The sequence below is a fragment of the Argiope bruennichi genome, chromosome 9, assembly GCF_947563725.1.
Source record: "Argiope bruennichi chromosome 9, qqArgBrue1.1, whole genome shotgun sequence".
Lineage (NCBI taxonomy): Eukaryota > Metazoa > Arthropoda > Arachnida > Araneae > Araneidae > Argiope > Argiope bruennichi.
Genome location: NC_079159.1, coordinates 30,409,076 through 30,429,318, shown reverse-complemented (window position 1 = coordinate 30,429,318; position 20,243 = coordinate 30,409,076). Strand labels below are relative to the sequence as shown.

Here is a 20,243-nt window from a genome sequence, read left to right as displayed (position 1 = left end):
ACATTCAGCAAGTGGATGCCAGCAAACAAATTAAATTAAAATTCTCTTTTTATTTTACATTTTCTGCATTTGAAAAATATTACATGCCTTTTATTAGCGGAAAAGACAATAAAAATTAGGATATTATCCCTCCATATTTCTTTCCAAAAATATTTTTACTAAAAAGAGAGGGAGTGATATTAAGGGACAGTATTTTGTAAAATGATCTCAAACTGCTCACTTGCTAATTTTCATTAGAGTTTTAAGAAGCTTAATTAAATTTTATTTTGGAAATATTGATATGTCTCAGTTATTCATTTAAAAAAAAAGAGGTTAAGTTCTTTAGGCTAAATTCTAAGCATTTTAAGAACATGTTTAAACCAAAACAATTCATTTTAACTTCAATCTCGTTCTTTAAAAAAAGTGCTTCACTAAAATTAACTATACTAAATTCTCAGTCACAAAAAATGTATAGCACACAAAATATCCTATGGATATTTTCAACTACTAATTTTGATAAAAATGAGTTGAGTAAATGTTTCAGAATTACAGAAATGTCTTTTTTATAAAAATAAACTGCTCAGTATTTTTTGAAAGGCACTAAATTCATCGGTTTTAAAAAATAGTATGTAAACACAATATAACATTTTACTATCTTATCCTTAGTTTTAACTTCGAAATTTATTCTTTCTTTACATTTTTATTTTTATATCATATATAAGGTAAAAAAATCAATTCAGCAAGTTTTTGGTGATCCATACCGTTAAGCAATATCATAATATATATAACAGAATTATTTTTTTAACATACAATTCACACCTTTCTTTCATATTATTTTGGTACGGTGAAAAGGATAAATCGCCAAATATTGCAACCAAATTTCTTTTCATTTCCACTAGGGAGTATGAAGATTTCTTTTATCCGATCTAGGTAACATCCGGATAGCCTAGGGATGTGCAAAAAAATTCGGGACTTCTTTCCAAAAGTGAGCTGCAAGGCTCGTAAGCCCCTCCTCAAGTGCAGTGCTTTTAACCAATAACCGCCAAACGTGTAAACCAGCAACCTTAATGCATGACGTACCGAGCACGTGGTCCGTAGACACGCCCAAATTCCCGAGGTCGGTTTAAATAATAATTCAACCCGAGCAACCAGCCTAACAAAAAACTTTCTGTCTTAGAAGAAACAAGACGCAGTTAGGACAGATCGGGATTGTTTTTTGAAGGTACCGTTAAGAAAATTTGAGGTAGGTATCATTTGTTAGAAGATGAACAAGAAGTGTTAACTCTTGGACTATTTTGGATTATATTCAAACTGTGAAATTTCGTGGATTTGGATATTTCTCTCAGTGGTAAGTTTTAGAATAACAAAGCTTGCAGAACATTGTTGACTTTTATGTTCTGAGCTCTTTATAATTTTTTTAAAAATCTTGGGTGTTCTGTAAAATATTTTCTCGTGAAATCCAGTAGCAATTTAGCAACTGACATATTTGTCTAAATTTTTATTTTAAAATCAAAATCAAAATAAATAAATTCTGTTTCTGTAAAATGTTTATATTTCTTAAAATTTATTGTTATATTCAATTTAATAAATTTTTAAAATCTTATAAAGATTAAAGAATATTGTTTTGCAATAAATCATAAGGTTAGATTTTTTTTTACTTCTGATCTTATTTGATTTAATTTATTTAATGTTCCCAAAAAAACATCATGATACAACCTAAAATTACTTCTTAAGTTCACATTTTATGATATAACCTAAAAAATGAAAATATCCTTCAAAGCTCTCTTGCGAGGAAAATATTTACTTGAGCATTAGTGTAGTTTATAAAAATTGTTATTGGATTTCAAAGTAGCTCACAAATTTTTTCAGTCAACTTATTTTAAAGTTCTGTAATGCGTGTTATTCTTAAACTTACCATTTAGTTATTTAAAGTTTCTATAAATAGAATCTTTCCAATGTCTTTTATCTATGAAATTGTTATGAAAACATGCATAATGTTTTTTTTTAAAAAGTACAAATTTGAGATTACTATCAATTTCATTCAGTTCGTTTCATAAATGTATATGCGTATATATTTTAAGCAACGTGTTGAAAGATTTTAACAGCTTTCTCATTTAAAATACAAATTTAATACGTACGTTTTAAGCCCAAACTATTAAATGTTGGGAAAAATATATTGTTACATTTTATTTGTTTGAAAAAAACTAACTAAAGAAAAGTTAATATTTTTTAATTATATTTTTATAGTATTAAATATAAATATCGTAGATATCAATGAATTTATGTTTTCTTAAACCTGTCAGATGTTTAAAAAGGTTTCTAACTTGCCAACATTGATCATTGTTTCATACAATTATGGCACATTGATAAAACAGAAATAAAACAAAAACAAGCATTATAAAAAAAGTTAAAATAAATATAAATTTATTGAAGTTGTTTTTATCCAATATTGGCTCATTGATGAAAAAACTTAAGTATTATATGAAATTTAGCGCAAGTATAAATTTGTTAAATTACTATCTTTAATTATCTTTTTAATGCTTTCTTTCTATATAAAATGTTTTTATCACAATTTGTAAATTCTTGCTGTTTGAATAGTAATTTCTTTTCAATACTAATATCTGCACAGAAAAAAATCATATTTCATGAATTTTTATGTTGTTATTCTTTACATTCTCTCAAAAGTGATATAAATTGTTATATTGTTTAATTTGCTTATAAAAAGTTTGATGAGTCTATTTTTATGAAAAAGCTTTAACGCGAATTTTTTCACTGTGATTAATCAGATCTCCGCTCTGAAGTAAAATGTTCGGGAAATCTCTGCAAGTTCAGAAAAATGTTTAAAATATACATCCTGCGTAATGTTTAAAATTCATTACAAATGTGGCACTCATACCTTATATTTTCTCAGTTTATTTTGCTAATCAAATCAACTTCAAATGATAACGATGCTAAGTAGAAATCCCGAGAAACAACTACCAGAAGGTTGTTTCACTGCTTAAAGAGTTTACCAACTCGGAAACGAACTTGAAGGGGAAAATAAATCTGCCACTCGGTACTAAGAAGCTGCAATAGCGTTACTGTTCAAAAATGATATTCAATGAAAATTATTTTTTTTTCAATATTTTAAAAGAGAAAGACATGCGCTTATATTCTCTGGATTTTATGGAATTCTTTCATTGCGTTAGAAAAGAGGAGAGTTTTAACTTACCATTCATTTCGCAATGATTATTTGATTGATATTTTATAGATGCTTTGGGTAATTTAATTTATAATTGCAAATTTTCACATATGTTTTTAACGATTATTTTTATTTATTAAAAATGGCAGCGGACCATCAAAGCTCATTTTTTATTATTTAGTTTTACTAATTACAAAACCTTATTTCATTGACTTATATTCATAAATGTATTTGTATGTTTAGCATGAATGAGTCGATCGAAATATAGTCGAATTAAAGTTACAGTGGTGCAAGTCGCATTACTTTATTTTCTATATATTGGTTTAATGTAATAGGCATTGTAATAATTTTAGAATCAAAAATGTGGTAATGCTATTCTTTAAAGGAGGGAAAGGATCAACTCGATCCAAATTTAACATAAATATAGAATTCGATTAAATTTATATAATAGTTAAAATTTAAATCTAGAGTTTATTTTGAAAACGTGACTTACACCATTGTAATTTTAACACAATTATATGTAAAAAATTAATTATTTATACTATATTTTCATGTGGAAAAAACTGAATTATTGATTAATGCTAGAATTTCAGGTGAAAATTTCGTATTTTATAAATTTTTCTTTCATTGTCCCAAATATAAATTTGAATAATATTTAATTCGTTTTTTCATACGACTTATAGCATAAAAATGTTTTTGCGTAAGAAAAAAGACCAAAGAAAATTTTACATTATGAAGACTGGTCAGATAATTGAGTTTTCTTTCCAGTATTATTCTTTGAACAATAAATGAAGAGTTGAAATAATTTATTATATAATAATAAGCTATACTTCTAAATATTTTAATTACAAATGTTAAATGCGTATTGAGTTAAATTCATTGGGGTAAAAGCTATGGTATTTGAATAAAAGTATTTATTTTCACCGTTTTCCAAATATCAATAATATGAGGTTATTTAATATTAAAAAGTAGGTGATGCATAATATAAAAAATAATTTTAGTTCAGTCTGACTATTCACAATATGAAAATGTTTTTGAACTAAAATCTGATTTCAATATAATTTAAAATTTAAATTCATTCAAAACTAAATATGAATAAATTAATCTCTGAAATAGTATAAACTGATAACGCTTTTATCTTACATTTGATTCGAGGTTTCAAAAAATAAATAAATAAAAAATAGAATTATTAAAAAGGAAATAAAATATTCAACAGAATCAATAATCTTACTTACGAAATTACATACGAAAGATTTCAATTTCAGATTTTAGCACTTTGAAGATGAACGTAATTTTCTACATTCTTTTTGAGCGTGCAGCAGATAAATCCAGTCATTGCTACTGCAACTAAAACTTATACCGGCCACGCAATTAAAACTTCAATCTCTTGCGTTCAAGGGTTTTTTTTTCTCTTTTTTTTCAGATTGTGGACAGTCACCCGCTGAAAAGTGCTAAAAAACATCTCCGAAGGGAAAATATTTAAATAAAATGAAGTTTTATACATTCAATGCATAAATACAAAAAAAAAAAATCTAATCCAGTAAATAATTTTTGTTTAAGGTGGTGGATAGAAAGGAGATACATAAATTTAGCCTTGAATAAAAGTTGTGTAAACACAAAACTGATTTTAAATGCTTATAAACAATATTTACTTTTAATCACAATGAAGTGTAAATCAATAGTTAATAATTGTAGATTCCCCCCCCCCGCCCAAAATAAAATTGAAAGCAATATTTTATGATAATTCTATATTTCATCTACTTATAACATAAAAATTTTCACCATTTTTAGTGACAATTTATTAAATCAGGCATTCATTCATTAAGATGCATGAAAAAAGAAGTAAATCTAAAAGGTATCTTACTAAAAATATGAATTTTTACGATAATGGCAACCAAAGTACAGATATCTATTGCATGGTTTGGTTATTATCTCGTTAATGAGCAAACTCAGAGATATAAATGGAATAACATAATGACATAAAATTTCATTACAATTGTTTTTCTACTTTGGAAACAACATGTAAGAACAATAAGAAATTTCAAATTACTTTTTCTAAAACCCTTTCATGCATATGTTTTAGGTAAAGAAATATTCAAAGAATTTCTACATCTTTAAACTTACCTTGACTAGCTCTCTTAGCAAATTTCTTTAATTTCGGCTTTAAAACAACACATATTTTGAATTTTGTCTTTTATATCTAAATTTTATTTATTAAAATTTATTTGCTTCTGAAAGAGGAAATTTTACATAAAGCAAATTCTAGTTTCGAAAATATTTTGCAAAGATTTGCATGGTAATTTTACAGCCACGTGCTTCTTAAATAATCGACAGCGACGTAATCAACCTTAATAGTATTTAAATTTTTTTCAAGTTAAAATCTTTCATTAAATATCTATTTCTGCTTTCATATTTAGATTTTTCTCGTGTTTCCAATTGATCAGTTTGATTATCCAATCCTGAAAATCCTGGAATTAGTTTTAAAAAAAAAAACATTTCTATTGATCTTTAAGGAAAAGGAGTAAAAGGAAAGAACTTTTTAACGTATTAATGCAAAACTAATCTCAGAAAACAGTTGCTTTCTGGTTTTAAAGGATAATTTTACAACGCTAATGAAGATGATTTTGATTCATTGAAATTTAATTTTTTGTTATTTGGAGTAAATTAATGCGACCTGACAAAAAAATTATTATAATATGTAACTTTCCATAATTTTTAAAAAATAAGAATTTACACTGGAGAATCAGTATAATGAATATCCATTAATTAACATATGCATGCATTTAAAAAACGAAAAAACACTAAAAGTCGATGATAACTTAATAAAAGAATTTTTTAAACAAACAATTGTTTATAAACTAAACAAATTCTTATGAGCTGCTATTAGCATATTATTTTTAATTATGTAAATATTCCCATAGAATCGTTTTTAGATTCTTGACCGGAAGGTCATACGCTCGAAGCTTGAATCCACAAAAAGTCCATCTTGCACATGAACCTCATTGATATAAGTTTATTCAAGGGCTAAATATCTTCCTGCTGGCATTTAACAGAAGCTCGAAGAGGGGTGCTGCTTTAGGTATACAGTCCTTGTCATTTGCCCACGATTTAAAATAACAGTTTCGCCCCAAAATAATTTGTCGTAACCTCAAAAAAAAACACTAAAGCTGTATAATCTCATTTAACTAAACACTATAACTTTTTAAATACTTTTTATTTATAGCTCTTTATTAATTTTACAATACAATAAGCGGCTGTTTCCCCATTATGCGACTATAGCATAAATTTTCAGAGAAATTCTTCTACCGAATGACACTAAAAGGAAAAGTTTAACTCGTTGATTTAATTGTTGATTTACAGTTGCCCAGAAAAAATTATTCAGTAAAAAAAATCTTATTATTCATTAAATAAGAAATTTATTATATACTATGCAATGACTAAAGAATGATTCTAAACTTAGGAAGATAGATCACAGAAAAAAAAAGTGAACTGTGTCAAATATGTGAATGTAATTTCGAGATTTTCCCTAACTTATTATTATAACTATTATTATTACTCTGGCCTGCGGAATCTACCTGCTCCATTGTTTGCATTTCGTATATTGTCGCCTTTAACACTATTTCCTCTTCACTGAACTTGACTCGCGCATAAAGTTAAGACTCGTGTGTAGATTCAAACATTCATCCATTGAAGTTCACGGTACTTATCGTTTTTCCATCACTTCTTTGGTTCAGCGAACACATTGCTGTAAAGTGTTGCAGGTTTCAGCCGAATTGTCAGCTTTCCGCGTGACTGAAGCTGCAGCAGACAGCGTGCACTTGAAAATCCCAGTAGTGAAGCAGAATATCAAGTGTCTTTAAATAAGCCTCCATTAATATCGACTCAACCAAGCATAACAAATGTTAAAGTTTTTAAAAAGTTAGCAATTTAGTTATCAGGTCAAAATACCCTGCCTTTGATTACAGAAACCAACGGTGTTAATTTTTAGCACAAATATGGTTCTCTTAATGATCCTTAATTATTATTATTTAAAAATAGCTATCATTACTGGAGCGATCAAAGATATTTTAATCACATCTTTACAGTTCAATACTATTTTATATGATTTTTACTACAGATATGAAATTAAAAAAAACATTTAGATATTTTCTCAACAATAAAAGTAGGATAAAATTATAATAAATGAATGAAATCTTAAGAAATGAATGTGCTAATGAACTGCAATCTAGCTAATGAAATAATGTGCTATATTTTTCAAGGTGCACATATTAGCAGCATATAACAAGAAGCAGATACAAGAACATAGTATTAAGTAAATGGTTATAGAAAATTCGTCTAAATATATAAAAAAAAAAACTCAATATAGGGCATATTATAAAAATATCTTTTAAATATTTCGAATTAAAAATAATTTAAGTAGATAAGGAATTAAGAAATATTTTAAAGAGAGTAAGGTTTTTCAGCCTCATATTCAAAGTGGTTTCATATATAATTTTGAAGGAAATAATATTTTGATCGCACAAGCTTCATCATTAATCAATAAAAATAATTAGATAAACCATCGAATTTGAAATGTTTCATTAAAGTTTACCTATAATTGAATTAAATAAATTATTTACATTGATCTTACAGATTTTTTATTTTTTAACTTACTTTTCTGCATGAAAAAAAGTTTCCGTGATTTTAATGCTTTGTGTTATCTCTATTTTTTTAAAATCAATAACTCTTTAAAATAAAAATTAAAAAAAGTTATTTCAAAGACGAATAAAACCGCAAACTTGCAAAAACTTGCTTGCATTTTTTGAAGACTAATCTATTGGCGTATTTCAGTTGATTTATATACAAACGATCGATAAATATTTTCTTTTCCTTCATACATTATAATTACGAATAATTTATTGAAATAAAATAAAAAACTGACGAAGAACTATTTCTTTAATAATGCAGAAATTAAAGTAAATATGACATGTAAGTCATAAAATAATAGTTAAATTTTGATATAAAAAATGGAGAATATAATGTTTCGGAACTTAAGTAGCACACACAAAAAAATCATATAACTGTTATTTAAAATATATATGGCAATGATAGTTTTCTTCTTTAATGCATGTATAAACAAGCAAAAGGATTCTGATTCTTGATAGTCATAATCGCATAATTCATCAGAAAAACAAGTAAAATATTATAAGTGCTAGAAACTCCATATTTGTAAAAACCGATTTTTTAAAACCATTCTTTAAATAAATTATTATTAGAAAACTTGAGATAATTGAATGCAATTATGAAATTAGGAATTTACTCCAATGCACTCATTTTGAAATACAACTGTTTTCATAACCAATCACTGAAAAAAAATTCAAAAGTCCCCAAATTAATTATTGGATTATACATAGTCTGTTGATTGTTTACTCTGTTTAAGTGAAGTTATTTCACTTTTTAATAGCTAACTACTTATTTCTAAGTGTAGTTTAAAATGTCGAAATCGAGATCCACAAAATGATATGTAACTAGTCCGTTTCAAGATCCACCACAAATATCTACAATTAAGAAATTATGTTAGAGTGTAATATAAAAGCAATTTTTTTAATTGTCGCTTTTTTAAATAACTAAATAGAAAATCCACAGAATATCATTGATGACTGATAACTATTTAATTAGTTGATGCGTTTGTCTCAAATTCGATTCCTGCTGAAGGAATTTCCTCAGAATTAATTAATAAAAATATCTTGATGTAAGCAGGAAACAAATGGAAGGGGATAAACTTACAAGGGAAGCTGAAACGCACACACACACATATATATACATAGTTAGCACTGCTTATTTGAAAGTTTTAAGATTTTAGAGATTATATATTTTAAAAGATATTATAAATGCTCCAATTTTATATCGAATAAAGAAAAAGAACATTTAAGAGTACTTGCAGATTAGATTTCAGTTTTTTTTAGTACTATCAATTTTCTTCTAAAAGCAGGGCAAACTAACAGTCGCTACTCAAATTATACTATTTAACTAAATCCTCTATACAGTTGATTCAAGGATTATTTTATTTAGAAAAAGTATGAAATGAATATTTTCCCCCCGAACATATATTTCTATGAATATGTGTACCCAGATGGAAACTTTCAAGACGTTCATCATATTTTTTATAACTTATTTTTTAAAAAATTAAGAGAAATCGACCAGATTGCTATATAATTTAAAAGCTTTATTTTCCCCAAAAAATAAGATGTAAGCAATAACTTCTTTTATTCAACCTTGTCGTTGAAAGCTGCTAGGAGAGAGAGAGAGAGAGAGAGAATTCCACTCAAACAAGACAATCAGAAGTACAAATCAATTTACTTCATTAATTTCCCCTAAATAAACTCAATGGCCTGAATCTTGTCATTTCTATACCTTAGGACAAATAAACTGTGAAAAATACTTCCAGACAAACTGAAGATTCTTCACTTCCGGTTTCATTAGTATGCTGATCTTGAATACAAGCGCGATAACATTTCTGTTAAAAGAGGCCCCAAGGTCTAATAGTTGTCTTCCAGGCACCTTGACATAATAGATGTTTTCATCGAGGGCCAAGCAGTCTCTGGAACAAGACATTATTACACGTAGTAGATGAGATCGTTCCCACCCTCCTTCTTCAGCAGAGTCATCTTTTCCATCCTGGGTAATGAGGCCATATCCGCATATTTGGGAAACTGTCTTCCTAGTTCTGGAAACCAGTTGACCGAACCCCCGTTCCGATTGATAGGACAATTCGCATGCGCACTAGGCCAAAGCAGTCATGGAGGAAGGGGCAAAAATAGACAGACGACCGGTTCCTTTGAAGACCCTGACATTGAATTAGTCGATGCTTGAGCTCAGTCAGAGAAGTCGGAATTGTCAACAAGAGGAATTCTTTTGGGGATTTAGAAAAGTAGGTTATGTTTCTGAAGAACGGTGTTTGTGTTATACGTAAGCGGCCTTCGGATCTTTCTTAAAGGATTTACGTTATGTTTCTTTTTTGGGCAATACGGTCTTTTAATTTATAACCTTTTATTTGTTGAAACACCTTGGTAATTCGGATTATAATTAATTTGCAATTAAGGATGTGTGTTGTTAAGAATGTTTATTGTTCGTCATTTAATTAAGAGCGCAATTAAAAAAAGCATTCAAATATCTTTTTTCTATATTCTCCCCCTCATACTTTCAATCAAACCTTACTGAATTTCTTGATATATTACAGAGCAATATACACTTATAAATTTATTAAATAATTATATTTGCAATTCCCCATTATTTTTTTTTCCAACAAAGCAAGGTACGAAGGTGAACAATTCTTGCTTTCAAGAATTCTTTCATCGCTTACTTAGAGTTCGTTTTTTTGGAATTAAAGAAAAAATAATTAAATTCTAAATTAAGAATGTCGTATTTGTTGAATATCTGAAGAAAAATAAATGCAAGGTCTTAGCACATATCTAAGGAATTTTTTTTTTTTTTCATCTTTTATGTAATTAAAGCTAGATATATCGGCTAGAATGGCAAATTTAAATGTAACTAAACTTCTCAAAAATCATAATATGTATATATCTTTTAATGCAATGGATTTATTTCAATTGTTTAAATTCTTTAAGAAAGACAACTTGTTATATTTTTAGGTGTCATGCTTCCAGTTTGGTGTTGTCTATTGGTGATGGTAGTAGCCGCACATGCGGCTGCACCCGCCTCATCCTCTTCCTCGTCATCGTCTTCCTCTTCAAGTACAAAGAGAGAAGATCCATCCAATCCTACTGGAAGCGCTAGTGCTGGCCAACCAGTATATTCACCATCTGCTTCTTCAGGCAGCTACAGCAGCTCAGCTTTTGATGGCTCTGATTCAAACGGTGCCTATAAAGCCCAACAACAATCCCAAGGCAATCTTTACTACTACTATTACCCAGTACAAGAAAAGGGACAAGATAATGCTTATGCAAGTTCATCCACTCACAATTACGCCACAGCGCCAGCCAATGGAGGTAATCCTTATGAAGGACAAGATTCTTCCCAGACCAGCTACCATACATCAGGGGCTAGTGATGCTTACTCTTCTCAAGATGCCGCATATGCCAACGCTTTAAATCAACTCAACCAGTATGGACTCGGAAATGGCTATTCTTTGGGAACAGGTGGTATGAGCGCATCAGGTTTATCTGCAGCAGCTAATGCATTTGCAAACTACGGAGGATCTCCAACTGGCTATGCAGCTACTGGAATGGCAGGAAATGGTTATGGAAATTACCCAGCAGGAAGTGCTGCAGTAGCAAATTATGCCCCTCAAGGTTCAACTCTTGCCCAATATGCTGCCCAGTTAACTGGCTATGGTAATCAACAATATGCTGGACAAGGAGCAATGGCAAATTCAGGATATGGAGTTCAAGGATATGGCACCCCTAGCAGAAGATATGGTCTTGGAAGTCTGATCATGCCCATGTTGGCTTTGGCAGGTTTAACCATGTTAGTCCCCACCATCACTAGCAACTTGGGAAGCAGAAACAAGAGATCTACTGATGCACAAAGCCACCCATTGAGCATGCTCAGCGAGTACAAAGATAGGCTTGAAAGATATTATTCCTTATACAGAACCGCTGTTGAAAAAGAAGAATGCATGAATAGGATCATCTGTGAATTTGGCAGCGCTGTCAGTGATGTTAAAGGAAAAGGAGCAGTAGTTCTGTAAGTGTTCATTCACAATTTCAAATAATTTTCCCAGTTGGAATTAGGGTAGCAGTTGCGAATAATGATTGAAACAAATGAGTTTTGTTTTTAAAAATAACATAAAAGCTATGGTAGAAGGATAAATGTATATCAATCTCAAAATATACATCACGTTCATCTTATAATTTCAGTATTATCAAATTAAATTAAGAATCAATTAAACAGAAATTTATAAAAAAAATCATATCAGTTTCCTTAAAACAAATAAATAATCATATAAAAATGAAGAGAAAGAAAAAAAGTTTAGGGTACCAATAAAAAACCCGAGGTTTTTAAAAATGTAAATTTTTAAATATGGAAAAAAATCTTCAAAATAATTACATATATAATTATGCATGTAAGTATGCATTTTAAAACATTTTGAAGATGTTAAAACATATATTTTTAGTAAAAAGATATTAGTAAAATTAAGAAAATAGGAAACAGTGAGCAAATAAATAAATAAGAGTGAGTCTCATTTACTGTCACTCTGATAAAAATATGCAAATTAAATAAAAATAGTAGAGCACATTCAAGAAATCTCAATTAAATAAAAATAACAGAACATGTACCAGAAATAATAAATGAAAATTGGTATATTGTAAATATTAAAATAACGTAATGACTTATTTTATTGCTTATGTAAGAAAAATATGATCTTAAGAAATGCAATATAAATTTAAAATTAGTTGTAGATGACAGTTTTAAATTCGGGTCAGTGAATAGTGTCGTTTTCAGAGTACCGAAGAGTTCTAAATAAAAGGTTATGTTTAAAAGCTCATTTTTAATAACTTTTGGTTCCCTTTAAAACACATTTTGAATCGTGCTATCTGATTTTAAATATTCTCAAAAACAATTGTAACAAATAAAGTATAAAAAAGATCTCCACGTTTTTGGATTGTAAAATAAAAATTGATTATAAAAAATAAGCAATTAATTAAATATTAAGATTGATGGAAAGAAAAAAAAAATATATTCCGGAATCTATGAAAAATTAATTAAATTTCATATTCCAAATTCGGAAGAATCTTGTATAAGATTAAAGTCATAAAATAATTCTTACCGTTTGCTGTCTTCAACTCCAATTTTTTCTAAAAATATGTCCACGAATAAATTAATTACAAATCATTGAATTTCTTTAAATAGTTTTAAGAATAAAACACTTTTCTTCGAAGAATAATAAGACCAATTTCGTTCGTCGTTACGTATGCTTTGTATTACATATATTCTTAAGAAAATAAAAATGAAGAATCCCAAATTTGCATTAAGATAATAAGAATTCTAAACTCTATTCTTCTAACAGTTCGGGAATTGAGAAATCAAGTCGCAGTTAACATACGAGTCAGAATATTATTTCTCAAAAAGGAAAAGAGCAAACGATAATTTGGGCTCGTTTAAAAAACAGAGGTAGATTTAATGGCGAAAATCAAAATATTGCTATATATGATCCATCAATAAAAATACGAAATTATTTACATATAAAATATTTTGAAAGTTCTAAATTGCATTTAATTTAAAAGTAATATAAAGAAAATGGCGAGGATAAATTGTTCATTTATTAAAAATCTCAAATTTTTAATTCAATAATGTTATTTATGTTTAAAAAAAGAATTCTTTTGTTGAATAAAATCGAATGCTAATGGTTAAAAATTTATTTTGAACAAATATCCATTCCAAATAACTACCAAACTATATCTTTTTTTTTTTTTTTTTGAAATATGAATTTGCTTTCATTTTTGTCATAATTATAAATGAATTTTTTTTTATCTGTGGAACTAAAGATATTTTTTTTTCTTTGCAGAGTTCTTGAGAAATTGGTTCCAAAGCATATGCGACCCAAAATGAATGTTTTTAAGGCCGGTGCCCTTTCACCTGAAATAGGGAAGTGCAAGAAAATGTTTAAGTGCTGAACACGAAGGGTTTCGCTCGAAGATTCAAATAATAACGAAATTTAAAATGAACATATCTTAAGTCACCAGCTTCGGCCAAGAGGACGGAGTCACTTTCATCGGTTCCTAACTGAGCTGTAATAAGGAAACGTTCAATATTGTGTTTTGTTACATTTTCAACAAAAATTCATCTTTTTACATATATGAATGACACTTAGCCGGAAGAATATACATTTAACACTCAAGTATCAAACATGAACTCGAATGGGACTTGTTATACTCTTCCGGCATCTTTTTTCCCAGTGATTAGTTGTTTACATGCTCGAATGCTTAGAGATTTTATTGGGAACACCTCTTCTTGGCCTTAATAGTATATATTTAAATACTATTTTTTTTATTCAGTGCAAAGGCTGCCAGGGAAGTTATGATTCAAAAATCAAAGAAAAATAAAGAAGTATTTGATTTTTGAAATCATAATCTCTTTGTAGAGTGATTGTATGTATTTGTTCATAATTAGAATAATTTGTGTTTTTATTGTCTTTAGATTAAACTAGTATTCATATAAAATATACAAAGAAATGATGATTTTTGAATGGTGAAATTTATACATGCCTAGTTGTAGATAAATTGCTCAACAGGCATTGTAAATGTATTGTAAAGCTTTTTTAATGTTATTATATATATATATTATATAAACATGCAAGGCATAGATAGCTTACTATGCATATATTTTTTTTTTTTTTTTACGATTTTATCATGTATTCTACAAGTTCGGTCTAAAGGGTATTAGCATATTTGTATTGAATAGGTGTCTTTTAAACTAATATATTTCATAGTCTTTTTGTTAAGTTCTTTAGCTCAAGTTTAAATGTAAAAAAACAATTTTCAATGATAAAAGATGATTAAATTTTTGACAAATATTATATTGACAAAAAATAATAAATATATATTTAAAGAAACGAATATGTTTCAAAAAAATGGTAAGAAATACTATCTACCATCTCTTAAAATTTCAATTTTGCATAATAATTCGAAGAGGTTTTCTACTTTGCATCTTTTCATTACCGCAGTACTTCCACTTTTAGAATGCAGTACTTAAAATAGGAATCTGATGTCTGGTACATCAGTTGGAATTCTCAAATCCATGCTAATGAGTATACTTTTTACGTTTCATTAGTTACAACTAATATTTTGTTTTCAGTAGTACTTTCGTTTGTCGGTTGAAGGAAGAGCTTTGACGTATTTCTGCTAACTAAACAATGCATTATTCCATATTTCTTTCTGGTCCACGAAAGGTCACAAGTACTGCGTTGTATCTATTTATTCTACTCTCATTTCATTACTACTGTGTACATGCTGTTTGTTTGTTTTGTTCATAAAAAAATAAATACGTCCAGACAATTTAGTGTGCTTTTTATTTAACATTATATACACATCTCCAAAGGAAACGTTCAAACTGGAATTCATATCTAACCAAACCGATTCTATTTCTTTCAATCGTATTTCCCAGCATAGTAAACAAAAAATTGTGAAAAAATTTAATTGAAGAAGTGTTTAAATAAAAATTAAAATTTCCAATTTACTGATGATAAATTATTAAAAATTTAACATTAATTAATAATAAACATCACCTATGTGATACTTCGTTCTTCAAAAATTCTGAGTGACAAGAACAAATGGGAATGGTCTCCCTGAAACTTTCCAGAATACAAAAAAATGTTTATCCCCCCCCACCCTTCCCACACACAAAATTGTGGATTGCAGGAAAGGTCACGAATTCGCCCCATTCATGAGCGATAGTTATAAAAATATAGATCTCTAGCAGTTTTAATGAATCTATCGTGAGAATATGCATTTTTGATGTCTTTCTATAGAATGATTTACATCGAAATTTGATACAAAACTATAGTTATAGTCATAACTTGAGGTGTATGTACACACTTAAAACTTCGAAAATCGTTCAAAATATCGAAAAAAAAATTTATTGCTTAATAATGTTCTCTGATCCTTTAGCTTTCAAACGATACCAAAATGTTGTCAATATTCGAAATATTTCTCGAGTTATAATTATTTTTCTTGAGGTGCTTTCATTAAAAACTCTAGTTAAGTTTTTTTTAAAACTCATTTTATGAAGAATGATATTTTTCCACTATGTTGCTTCATTCAAACTATCATAACTCAACAAGAAATGAACCAAATACAATTATTTATATATCAAAATAATCTATATGAAATAGCGGATGTTTTGTGTCTCAATCAAAGATATATATATAGAAATAAATTTTTAATAGCTATTCAAAAGTTAAAATTACAGAAAAAATCTCGCTTTTTCTATTCATCGTTGATGAAAAAATTGTTTAAAAAAAGCTACATATTTTTATAACTTGATTGAGGCAGACAACATGAACATATTAGGCATAATTTCCAACTAGAATTATGTGTCTGTACAAATTAGAATTTAAAATATCATGTTTCAAAAAATATGCTAATTAGCTCATTAAATATTAATTAATAATTAGTGTAATATGGTTTTTTTCTCACTGAAATGAGTTTAAACATATATTTATGACCTACTGTGAAAAACTGGATTTTTAAAGTTAAAAAAAAAAATCTTCTAGTGTGTACATACACCTTAATGAATTTCATTGATTTAATTCGTTATTCTTTATGGAATTAACACATTGCAAAGTACAAATAAATAGATGATCAACTGGTTCAAAATTTGAAAAGAATTTTTTTTGTTTTTTTTTGCATAGTTTAGTGTTTCAAATTTTATCTGCATAGTTTTTACATTTTATAGTTATCGAATTCGCTTGTACTCAAAACACCAGAGAAATCCTATAGATAGATTTCATTCAAAATTTGATAAAAACCTACTAAACTGATCATAAGCCCAAAGCATTTTTGAGTAATCGTGTTCACAGACAAACAATGCCAAACACGGCTTTTTCGGATGGAGGTCTGAAACATGAAGATCCGCAAAATTTCGAGTTGTAATTACTATACTCCCTCTACACATTGTTAAAGTAAATGTACCATTTATTGCTATAAATCTAAAAAACTTTATATACTCAAGAAAACATTAAAAATATCTATAATTACAAAAATAAATTAAAAAATGTGAACACATTGTTATTCATTCCAGGTCATTTAATAGCTTTCATAACACATCAGAAAGTGTTACTAAATGCCTAATATTGCTTTTACAAACTAGATTGATCATTAAAAAAATTAATCAACCAGGCAGGCAACGGCATATTTCATTTGTTCAAAAATATTAAGAATCCCCTTACATATTTATATTTCCTGATTTAGTTTTATAAAAACTGAATATATAAAGTTGAAAGAGATAGTGAAGGGAACTTTCCAATAAAAAATAGCAAGTTAATAAGCAATAGAAGTTTCGACAGGAGGGATGCAGAAATTATTATTCAGCCCCAATGTCTAAACTATTGCAGCTACTGACAAATTTACAATGCAAAAGTTGCTGATAAAGATGAAGTAACAATTTGCCTAATTTGAATTACCTTTCTACCTTCAATAATAAGAGAGTTACAGCAAAATAAAAATTCAACCCACCATCACTTTTATGCCCTATATGGCCCATCTGTGAACACAGTCAAAATTTTCACCCTCCTTACAACATATTTCTCAGCAGTTCAAAACTAAAGAAAAGGATGGATAATTTAAGATTTTAAGAGTAATTATAAACCTAAATATGTAGAAATTTTTCTAAAGTATTGTCATGAGTACCACAGCAATACATAGTATTCCTATAAAGAATCTATCTAACAATGATACAATTTATTCAAACTAAACATCAATGGAGTAATAGCATAAAAGAAAAGAGGACTTGAAAGAAAAAGAAAATTTTTATATCAAACAAAGGAATATATGTTGCCCTGTACTTCAATACCTCTACAATCCTTGAACAGATAATCCCATATTTTAAATCGCATTTATTAAATATTTTCATTGCTTTTATATTTTGAATGTTATCTAAATGCATTACAACGAAATTATGCTATAAAATAATTTTTTAAAGCAATATTTATCATTATTTTTTATAAACAAAGAAATCAAATAATAATAAGTAAATTCCCTTTTCTAATATTTATTCAGCATGCCTTTGACGACAATAAGAGTTTCGATTCTTCTTGGCATATTGTTGATGCCTCATTTTGGAAAGTAAAGTCTCATCTCTAGTTAGTAATTAATACAATTAGTAAATGAGTCATTTTTGAAATCATGTGACAAATGGGGGGACATGCTATTATCCCCCCCAAATAAAGCATTCAAATAGTAATATAAATATACCACTTTAAAGAAATTATATATTATACATACCATCTTTTAAAAACAGTGCATTTCAAACCTCTTCCCCTCCTTTAAAAAAAATAAGTGCAAATAATAAACTGACTAGTTACTACAGATAGGGGAGATAGTAAGTTCTGAAAAGTGAAGCCAGGTTAATGCATTCTGTACATCTGTCAATTATATACTTTTACACTATCAAAATTTATTAAATATCATGAAATCCATACAAAAAAAAAGTTTCCTTTAGAAACTTTTTCTTATATAAAAGGAAATAAATATCAATCTAAATCACTTCTTGATTAATAAAACAAAATAAATTTTCAAATATTTTACAAATGTGGAAAAATTTATTAATCCCATCACAGTGCAAACACATTCAATAATTTCTTCGTCCTATTCTATACACAGATTATATTCAGAATACACCAAGCTAGTCAGATTTTAGCAGTTAAATGACTGCAGTGAAAATAAATATCCAAAAACATGTATGCAACGCTTTTTAAATCCTGACCATTGTGCTTATATAGAAAGTTTTGTTGCAATTATATACATATATCCCCAAAAACCATTTGGTTTTCCGCAACATGTAATCAATTCTTTTAACACACATCTCTTTGGGAATGTATTTAATTTCTTTACCTAATAAACTGACCTTGTCAAGATTCATTATAAATTTAATAAATGTATTCATTATAAATATACTTAGCATTAAAGATTCAATAAAAATTACCATGAAATTTCTAGAAATTTAGAGCATAAATCTTCACAATTACATTAAATATTGTGAAGAAATATTCATTCCAGATAGAATTATGCCAAGATTTTGTCATCAGGTTCATAACTTTGCCAGATGGCAGCTATCTTGGATAGTGATGGGGGGGAACTCAAATTTAGTCTAAGAAGTCATTTATTTAGGGTTGCAGTTAAAACTCTCTGAATTGTCACATTTGGTAAGTTATTGTTTGAAACCAATTCTAATTTGGCAAATATAATAAAATATAAAATCTAAGCAGATAAATTTTAAAAAGTAAGTTACAGAAAAAAATCTGGCATTATGGAGTACATTCACACTTCCTTAATATTGATGGTGAAAAGCAATAAAGAAATTTCGCTGGCATGTATATAAATTTAATAGGGTTTATTATTAATAAGTTTTGAAAAATGTTTAAGGTTTTCTTTAGGAAAGATATCAGCTTTCAGCTTTGAAATTAATGATTTCATAATTTGTAATCTGATTCCAGGAAAGATCCTTCACATGTATGGATAATGTAGGAAAAAATTAACTCTTATAATAAAATATCCTTTCATTGACATGCAAATTTGGAGCGAGATAGTTGGCTGATACAGTATCCTTGGCACCTGGATTAATGTTCAAATTCATGCAGTCATTTTAAAAATAGCCCTTGTAGTGAGTTGAAATTAAACTAAATCTGTGCCATTGAAGAAATTTGTCGTTTTTTGTTTAGTATCAAACAGAAATAATGTTAAATGTTTTAGTTTAAATATATAAGAAATCATACATATAAAATATTACCAGAAGCTTCACTATTAAGAAAGCTTATATTAAGAATACCGTAAGATTATTACAAAAAAAAAAAATCTCCAGAATGATAAAAAAAATATACATGTAAAAATTGAAAAAGTAAAATATATACAAACATAACACTCTAGGAAGAGAAAAATAATGTTAAGAATTCATAACATAAAGAATTTTGTCAAACATTAACACCAAGACATTAAGTAAAAATGATTAAGCAAATAATAAAATAAATAGTTATACAAAAAATGCAAGATATTAAGAATACCGTAAGATTATTACAAAAAAAAATCTCCAGAATGATAAAATTTGATTCCAGAAATTCTCACTTCCATGGAAATGTGTCATATCTATATATAAAATGCTATTTTCTATTTTAGAGATTGAAATTTATAAAAAGCAAAACAATCCTCCCCCCCCCCTTTTTTTAAAAAAATAGTTTGTTCATCAACAGATTTGATGAATTATCATTTTCATTTTCAGCTGTTTTGAATAACCATTAACATAATCTATCAAAAGCTACAAATTGAATGAATTACAGAAATCATATTATGTTCTTTGGAGCAAACTGTTATTTAATGATCCTTTAAAAGTATTTCTAAAGAAGTTAGTGGAATATTAATAAATAATATGC

The 20,243-nt window shown here is 27.8% G+C and overlaps 1 protein-coding gene across 2 annotated transcripts; it reads left to right on the top strand.

Annotated features, from left to right (window-relative positions):
* Positions 1-1,118: 1,118 nt before the first annotated feature.
* On the top strand, positions 1,119-15,160 carry LOC129983587 (ice nucleation protein InaA-like). Of its 2 annotated transcripts, none has more exons than XM_056093115.1 (3): positions 1,119-1,222; positions 10,792-11,845; positions 13,668-15,160. In XM_056093115.1, the coding sequence occupies exons 2-3, from the start codon at positions 10,797-10,799 to the stop codon at positions 13,774-13,776; spliced, it is 1,158 nt and encodes a 385-aa protein (XP_055949090.1). In that variant the 5' UTR covers positions 1,119-1,222; positions 10,792-10,796; the 3' UTR covers positions 13,777-15,160. The 2 variants fall into 2 exon arrangements, with proteins under 2 accessions (XP_055949090.1, XP_055949091.1); XM_056093116.1 differs by lacking the exon at positions 1,119-1,222 and adding an exon at positions 9,974-10,070.
* The last annotated feature ends 5,083 nt before the right edge of the window (positions 15,161-20,243 follow it).

What these genes read in the sequence shown, in the direction of transcription:
- LOC129983587 (XM_056093115.1), top strand. Translation starts at nt 10,797, where the DNA reads ATGCTTCCAGTTTGGTGTTGTCTATTGGTGATGGTAGTAGCCGCACAT. An exon ending in GGAAAAGGAGCAGTAGTTCT is followed by an intron (nt 11,846 to 13,667) that starts GTAAGTGTTCAT and finishes TTTTCTTTGCAG; the next exon opens with AGTTCTTGAGAAATTGGTTC.